Genomic DNA, 8,983 nt, shown 5'->3' with positions numbered 1-8,983 from the left:
GGTATCCTACACACCTGGCCCCCCGTCTTCTTAGCCCACTAAGGGGAGAGTCTCACCGGCTATATTACCAAGAGCCCACACTGCCTGTTCACACACAGCCACGTTGGAGGAAGACAGGAGCTCGATCAAGGGCTGGATGGCTCCCCCTTCTACCACGGCTCGAGTCTGCTCCGAAGTCCCTGAAGCAATGTTGGTCAGGGCCCAGGCAGCCTCAAACTGCAAGCAGGGGTAAAGCGATGACTTCAGGAACTCCACCATCCTGGGAATGAGGCCCGCTTCAATGACCAATTTCAGAGGGGGGTTCTTTTCCTGGGATAGCATTTTCCTGTTCAATCAAAGAGAGGGTGGGGAGAGGGAGGTCATGTGAGGGATGTATTGAGGACCTCCTTTTAGGCCAGGTGCAATGGCTCACACCCGTAATCCCAGTACTTTGGGAGGCCAAGGTGGGCAGATCACTTGAGGTCAGGAGGTCAGGAGATGGAGACCAGCCCGGCCAACATGGTGAAATCCCGTCTCTACTAAAAATACAAAAATTAGCTGGGTGTGGTGGTGCACGCCTGTAATCTCAGCTTCTCTGGAGGCTGAGGCAGGAGAATCACTTGAACCCAGTAGGCGGAGGTTGCAGCGAGCCAAGATCATACCACTGCACTCCAGCCTGGGTGAGAGTGAGACTCCGTCTCAAAAGAGAAAAAAAGAAAACCTCATTTTATACGTGTTCTTGGCATTCCTAACTATCAGATGAGCCACATAGCTGGGCCGGAGCTACTTAACATCCTAGCATTCAGCCGATAGCATTTTTCAGTGGTAAACCAACATTTTCCCCTTTAAGGTGTTATCTACAAGATGAAATTTCTGTAGAGGCCAATGTAAATTAAGCAATTCATCTCTGACAACACATCGTACCTTTTAAATTGCCCTCAAGGACAGTGTAGAATAGCAATTTTGTCTTTTAGACGGGCTAGCCTTTTCTTGTGTTTTACGGGCATGTTGCCAATGCCAAGGAACCAAATAGGCCACTGGAGCTGTAGCCACCACTGGAGCGCATTGCTAACTATGAACCTGCAACAGCAGAAGTCTGTTTGGAGATACCTGGCTGTCTGGGTGGCCTGGAAACACAGGACTGGATCTGAGCTATTCACACCTTTGATTAGTTCACCCAGATTGAGGCTGACCTGCAAGGAGAGACACATTTCAGGTCAGATTCTCTGCCAAAATGAACTGTAAACATCACTTACTCTAGCCATCATCCATCTGATTAAAACAGCCTGGCTTGAACAGGATGTCCCATCTTGCATGCTGTTCTATATTTGGGGAGGGAAGAATATAGTCCATAGATCTCACAGATCTGTGTGACCCTTCCCACTCTTAGGGGAGAAGTAATTCCTATCATTACTTGGATCCCCAGAACATTATTATCCCATGCAGTAAGAACATGCTAGTGAACACAAAACAAAATGGCAGACTAAGGACGTCCAAAAAATTATCTCCTCCACAGGGGCAATGAGAAAACTGACAAAAATAGAATCAACTTTTTCAGCACGGTAGAAATTGACCAAAGGCTGGCAGCCAGTTGTTTTATTCAAGCCAGGAAGTGTTTATCCAAGAAAGACAACTGAATCGCTGTAAGAATCATGAGAGCTTTGTGGCATTTTGACTTGCCCTATTCCCACCCACCCTCAGCTCCATGGTAGCCTTGAAAACCAACAGTCCACAATCATTGTGAAAAACAACAGCCTCACAGCCATCAGAAGAGGCAAAATAGGTAGGTGCTCCTTTGGAGCCTCATTCCCAGAAAATTATTATTTGATCTGTCTGGTCATACCCTGAAAGATCCTACTTACAGACTACTTTGACTCAGAGCTTACTCAGTATGAAAAGGCTTTTCCCTAAGAATATATGTTGAAAACAGAGGAAGTTGTTTAACTTCACAGCTACCTGAGAGGTTGAATAAGAGTTGGGATAAACAGGCTAACAAAAAAAACTTGAAAGGAATATTATGTGTAGGGCTATGCATATGCTTTAAACACACACACGCGCGCGCACACACACACACACACACCCCTAAGACCCTCAGCTCTTACCTCTCGCTGACCTTGAGGCTCTGTGCAAACAGGACGTAGAGGCTTATGGCAGAATTGTCAACTACTTGGCTGAGTGGTGAAAGCATGCCCCCAACACAGAGCTTCTTGGCAAAATTTGAGTGTTCTTTTCCTTGTGGTTCCGAGTGTTAAAGTGAATCTCTAATTATTAGTTGACCACTAAGCAAACTGAGCAGACACTTCAGCAGCCACACATCACAAAAAATACAGATTTTAGATAATTAATTCAGAAATTACTAATCACACCCAGCAACAACAAACAACCCTGGGGCAATGGAAAACCTGGTTTCTAGAGTTGTTACACTACTTTAAATGACTAGTTTTCAACAAAGATTATGAGACAAGCAAAGAAAGTGTGACACACACATATACATATATATGTGAAAAAAGCAATCAATAGAAATAGTCCCTGAGGAGACCAGATGTTGAACTAGACAAATATTTTAAATATAGTCAAAGAACTAAACCATGACTAAAGAACTAAAGTGCAAGAATGGTGTCTCACTAAATAGAGACTATCAGTGAACAGATAACAGTTACTGGAAGGAGCCAGATACAAATTCTGGAATTGGAGAATAACTGAAACAAAAAATTCACTAAAGGGGTTTAACAGCAGATAAGCAGACATAATAAAGCAGCAGTGAAGCTGAAGATAGGCTAATTGCAATTATCCAGTCTGAGGAAGATAACACACACAAGAGACTGAAGATGAAAATTGACAGATCTTTAGAGATCTGTGGGACATCATCAAGGATACCAACAAATGCAGAATAGGAAGGAGAAGAGGGAAAGAGGCAGAAAGTATATTTAAAGAAATCATGGCCAAAGAAATTCCCAAATCCAATAGAATAATTAATCTACACATCCAAAAAGCTCAATGAACTCCAAATAGAATAAATTCCAAGATCCAAACATTTATCATCTAACTGTTGAAAGCCAAAACTATAGAATCAAAAACATTGAAACCAGCAAAAGAGAAGCAATTCATGTACAAAGCATCAATAAGATTAACAGCTGATTTCTTATCAGAAAGCATCAACGCCAAAAAGCTGAGGCGCAGTGAGCCAAGGTCGCACCTTTGCACTCCAGCCTGGGTGACAAGAGTGAAATTCCATCTCAAAGAAAAAAAAACAAAAAAAACTTTACCATCTTTACAAAAATTTCTCGCTCATTCTTCGAGGCTAGTATTACTCTGACACCAAACCAAGGATATTACAAGACAAGTATACACTAATATCCCTCATAACTACTGATGCAGAAATTCAGCAAAATAGGAGGAAACCGAATGCATAAACTTTTGAAACATATGGTCAACATATTGGTCATCATGATGAATTAGGATTTGAACTCAGGAATTCAGAAGTGAATTTAACATGTGAAAAAAATCAACATAGTACCCCGTATTAACAAAGGGGGGAACCACATGATAATCTCAATGCAGAAGAAACATTTAACAAAATTCAACATACTTCCATAATTAAAAAAAAAAACACTCAACAAACTGGAATAAAAGGCAACTTCTGATAAAGGCATCTACAAAGAACTCAGAGGTAGCCTCACACTTAATGGTGAAAGTCTAAAAGGTTTCCCCCAAGATTAGGAATAAGACAAGGATGCTGCTCTTTTCACTTTTATCCAACACGGCATTGGAAGTTCTAGATGCATTAATTAGGCAACAAATAAAGTGCATACAGATTGGAAAGGAAGAAATAAAACTATTTGCAAGTGACATCATCTTATATGTAGAAAATCCTAAGGAATTTACACAAAGCCTAGAGCTAATAAATTCAGCTAGGTTGCAGAATTGATATACAAAAATTAATTGTATCTTTAAACACTAGTAGTGATCAAAAATCAAAATAAAGCAATTTAATTTACAACATAAAAAGAATAAAATGCTTAGTAATAAATTTATCAAAAGAAATCCAAGAGTTATATGCTGCAAACTGTAAAAATAAAAAATAAAAAAATAAGGAGAACAGAAATGAAAAGGTATCCCATGTTCATGGACTGGAAGACTTAACATTGTTAAGATGGCAATACTCCAACCTTGTATGTTCAATGACTCCTTTCTATAGGTTCAGTGCAATCTCCATCAAAATCAGAGCTGCCTTTATTGTAGAAATTGACAAACTGATTTTAAGATTCATATGGAAAACAAGGGATCCAGAAGAGCCAAAATTATATTGAAAAAAGAACAAATCTGAAAGACTCATCCTTGCCAATTTTGAAACTTACCACAAAACTACAGTAATCAAACCTTTCATGACATAAAGATAAACATAGATCAATGGAAGAGAACTGAGAGTCCACAAATGAATCCTCACATTCATGGTCAATTGATTTTTTGACAAAGGTACCAAGACAATTCAATGGGTAGAAAATAGTCTCACCAAATAATTGTACTGGTACAACTATATATCATGTGCAAAAGCACAAAGTTGGACTCCTATTCTCACCATTTACAAAAATTAACTCCAAATGGCTCAAAGGCCTAAAAGAGCTAAAATTATAAACTCTTAGAAATTATAGACGTAAATCTTTGTGACCTTGGATTAGGCAATGAATTCTTAGATATGATGCCTAAAACACAACCAAGAAAATAAACTAGACTTCTTCAAAATTAAAAACCTTTATGCTTCAAAGGATACTATCAAGAAAATGAAAAGACAACCCACAGAATATATTTGCAAGTCATATCTGCTAAGGTTTAATATCTAGAATATATAAATATCTAGAAATTATAAGATTTAATATCTAGAATATATAATCAATAAAAAATAATTTGACTTAAAAATGGACAAAGGACTTGAATTTTTTTTTTGGTGGCAGGGACAGTCTCACTCTGTTACTTAGGCTGGAATGCAGTGGCACAATCTCAAGTCACTGCTCAAGCTATTCTCCTGCTTCAGCCTCCCAAGTAGCTGGGAATACAGGCGCATGCCACCACACCCAACTAATTTTTATATTTTTAGTAGAGACAGCATTTCACCATGTTGGCCAGGATGGTCTCCAACTCCTGACTTCAAGTGATCCACCCACCTCAGCCTCCCAATATGCTGGGATTATAGGCGTGAGCCACCAGGCCTGGCTAATTTTTATATTTTTCATAGAGATGCAGTTTCACCACGTTGGCCAGGCTGGTCTCGAACTCCTGAGCTCAAGTGATCCTCCTGCCTCAGCCTCCCAATGTGCTGGGATTACAAGCATGAGCCACCATGCCCGGCATCTGCTTTTGTCATCACATTGCTCTTCTTATAAGAATCGTTGAATGCCAGGCCCACCCAGATAATTCAGGATCACCTCTCTATCTCAAAAATCCTTAACTTAATCACATCTGCTACATCCCTTTTGTCATAGGGTAACATTCACAGGTTTGGGTATTAGAAGATGCAGACACTTGGGGTGCCATGATACAGCCTACCACAAAGAGTGAAACAGGCTTAGTACACAACCCAGTTATTTTCAGTGGAACTGAAAACACCCATCCACACAAAAACTTGTACACAGGATGTTAATAACAGCACTCATCATAATAACCAAAAAGTAGAAACAACTCAAAAGTCCCCTAACTAATAAATGGATAAACAGGCCAGGCGCGGTGGCTCACACCTGTAATCCCAGCACTTTGGGAGGCCAAGGCAGGCGGATTGCTTGAGGTCAGGAGTTCGAGACCAGCCTGGCCAACATGGTGAAACCCCGTCTCTACTAAAATATAAAATTAGCGCGTGACACATGCCTGTAATCCTAGCTACTCAGGAGGCTGAGGCAGGAGAACGGCTTGATCCCGGGAAGCAATCAAGTTGCATTGAGCTGAGATTGTGCCATTGCATTCCAGCCTGGGTGACAGAGTGAGACTCCATCTCACAAATAAATGGATAAACAAAATGTGGTCTCTCCATAAAACAGAATATCATTCTGCCCTAAAGGAATGAAGTATTGATACATGCTAGAACATGGATGAACTTTGAAAACATAAAAGCTCAACACAAAAGCTCACATGTTGTATGATTGCATTTATAGGGAATGTCTAGAAGAGGTCGTTCCAGAGACACAGAAAGTAGACTAGTGTTTGCAGAGACGGTGGGGGATGAGGAATGGGGAGTGACTCCTGAATGAGTATGGAGTTTCTGTTTGAGTTGATGAATAGGTTCTGGAATTAGCTAGTGGCAATGGTTGCACAACTTTGTGACTATACTAGAAACCACTGGTTAGGTAAAGAGTGAATTTTGATGTGAATTATACCTTCATTTCTTTAAAATATGCTAATACACCGGGTGCGGTCGCTCATACCTGTAATCCCAGCACTTAGGGAGGCTGAGGCAGACGGTTCATGAGGTCAGGGGATCAAGACCATTCTGGCTAACACGGTGAAACACCATCTCTACTAAAAATACAAAAAATTATTCGGGTGTGGTGGCGGGCACCTGTAGTCCCAGCTACTCGGGAGGCTGAGGCAAGAGAATGGCATGAACCCGGGAGGTGGAGGTTGCAGTGAGCCAAGATCGTACCACTGCACTCCAGCCTGGGCAACAGAGTGAGATTCTGTCTTTAAAAAAAAAAAAAAAAAAAAAAAAAAAAAAAAAAAAACTTTTTTGTTGTTGTTGTTTTTTGAGATGGAGTCTCACTTTGTCACCCAGGTTGGAGTGCAGTGGCACGATCTTGGCTCACTGCAACCTCCGTCTCCCAGGTTCAAGTGACTCTCCTACCTCAGCCTCCTGAACAGCTGGGATTACAGGTGCACGCCACCACGCCCAGCTAATTTTTTGTATTCTTAGTAGAGATGGGGTTTCACCATGTTGACCAGGCTGCTCTTAAACTCCTGACCTCAGGTAATCCACTCGCCTTGTCCTCCCAAAGTGCTAGGATTATAGGCGTGAACCACTGTGCCTGGCCTTTTTTGCCTTTTGTTTCATACCTTCCTTGGATGGGGGGATTCTAGGGACTGCTCCAAACAAACGAAGCTAATTAGAGATATAATTCAGACTCCTGTGGCAATTCAGAGAATGACTACACATTTCATTGATGAATGGGAATGTGTCATAGGACCCACCCACTTGACAAAAATGGAACCAGTCTCTGCCCTCTACAAGCCCTAAGCCGAGCAGGGTAAAAAGGGTGCATGTGGGTGGTTAAGGTAGGACAGACAGTGGTGTACCCCAAAAGAATATAGAGACGCCATTATTGAGGTGCTAAGAAGGAAAACTTCCTGGTCAAGGTATTTGGTATCCACAGAAACCAGACTAACCTTGAAGTCAACCCAAGATCTTCATTTAATGAGGTTGGGGCTGAGAAATAACCTTCACCCACCCTGATTTCCTCGGTTTTCAGGCTAAGGGGTAGCAAGTAAATTTTCAATTAGAAATATCACTTTTGGCCAGGTGCAGTGGCTCACACCTGTAATCCCAGCACTTTGGGAGTCTGAGGCAGGCAGGTCACTTGAGTCCAGGAGTTCAAGACCATCCTGGGCAACATGACAAAATCCTGTCTCTATAAAAAATACAAAAATTCACGAGGCATGGTGGTGAGTGCCTGTAGTCCCATATACTCTGGACGCTGAGGCAGGAGGCTCACTTGAACCCAGGAAGGTTAGGGCTGCAATGAGCTCTGATTGTGACACTGCACTCTATCCTGGGTGACAGAGTGAGACCCTGTCTCAAAAAATAAAAATTAAAAAAAATTAAAAAGTAAAATAAAAGAAATAGCACCTTCTCCATCCCACACTAGAACTTCGATTCCACAGACTCGGAGCCATAGGAGTAACGGCCATTAGCCTTTTGACAAAGGCAGTTTAGCTCAAACCATAATCTCTTCACTCCTTTCTTTAAAAGGCCAAAAAGAGTTTGCAAGTTCTGAATTTATTAAACATTATCCAGCCAGAGACACTTGCTAAGAACATATTTTGCCCAAGACTACTCTAAACACTACGTACTGACCGCCACCCCTTTGGCTGGTTTTTCAGGTGTGTCAAGGCAGAAGCTCGTGATATTCCTTCTCTTTAAGGTTTGTTCATCTTTCTTGGCCTTTCGGAGCTCCAGGCTGACCGCCATCCTCTGCTGTCGCCTCAGCTAGTGAGGAAAAGAAATTGGAGCATTTAGAACCGGGAGTGGGGATGTCACCACATGTAGAACCAGGAGTGAGGATGCCACATTTAGTCTGTCAAACATGTTTCAAATCATCCAATTTCATTTTCACAGATACAATAGGCTGGAAGAGTTCAGATCACACAGTTAGTAAATCATCTCAGCTCTGTTTACCTCCTCTTTTCTCTTACACCACGTCTGGAAAATAATTTGATCTTCCTTCCAAAATAAAGCAAGACCATGCACAACCTTGACAGGCCGGGATTCTCAGCTGTAAAAACACTTCAGCAAAGCATCCCATTGCCCTAAGTCTGAACACATCTTCGATGACGCTGATGATTTCCTGAAGTGTATGGCTGCTTCCTGAATGTGCCCAGGCCTTTTCAGTGGTGGCTACGATAGGTGGTGCTGGGGACAACTGGGGGACTGCCCATGTCCTAGACACCCTGATCATTTTCACTATATATATATTTTATATTATACAATAAATACAATATTATATAATTATATAAGTAATATATAATACAGAACATATGTAATACATACAATTAAAAGAATTAAGACAATGTAGTTTTCTTCCTTCTTCATTGACTAACTTTTCTAAGTTTCTTTCCTTGATTTCATCCTCCTGTCTTCTCAACCACTGAATGTTGAAGTGCCCAACTCCCAACTTTTACTCTTCTAACCTGTCTGCTTTATTTTCCACACTCACTCTTTTGGTGATCTCATCCATTCCCAAGGCATTAAATATCATCCATAAATTAATCATGTTCAAGTTTATATTTGTATATGTGTGTATAC

General features: G+C 41.2%; 1 protein-coding gene across 1 annotated transcript in view; it reads right to left on the bottom strand.

Moving 5' to 3' along the window:
* Positions 1–8,983, bottom strand: part of KPNA7 (karyopherin alpha 7 (importin alpha 8)) — a 36,651-nt gene that overhangs the window by 23,895 nt on the left and 3,773 nt on the right. Inside the window, exons 2-4 of the mRNA XM_011985800.1 lie at positions 8,036–8,167; positions 1,090–1,172; positions 57–325 (exon numbers count right to left, since the gene is read on the bottom strand). Of these exons, the coding sequence (XP_011841190.1) occupies positions 57–325; positions 1,090–1,172; positions 8,036–8,167 (484 nt within the window). The remainder of the gene's footprint in view (positions 1–56; positions 326–1,089; positions 1,173–8,035; positions 8,168–8,983) is intronic.

This window comes from Mandrillus leucophaeus, unplaced genomic scaffold (genome assembly GCF_000951045.1).
Source record: "Mandrillus leucophaeus isolate KB7577 unplaced genomic scaffold, Mleu.le_1.0 Scaffold29, whole genome shotgun sequence".
NCBI classification, from domain to species: domain Eukaryota; kingdom Metazoa; phylum Chordata; class Mammalia; order Primates; family Cercopithecidae; genus Mandrillus; species Mandrillus leucophaeus.
Note: the sequence above shows the minus strand (reverse complement) of the source record. Positions and strands in the feature narration are given on the sequence as shown.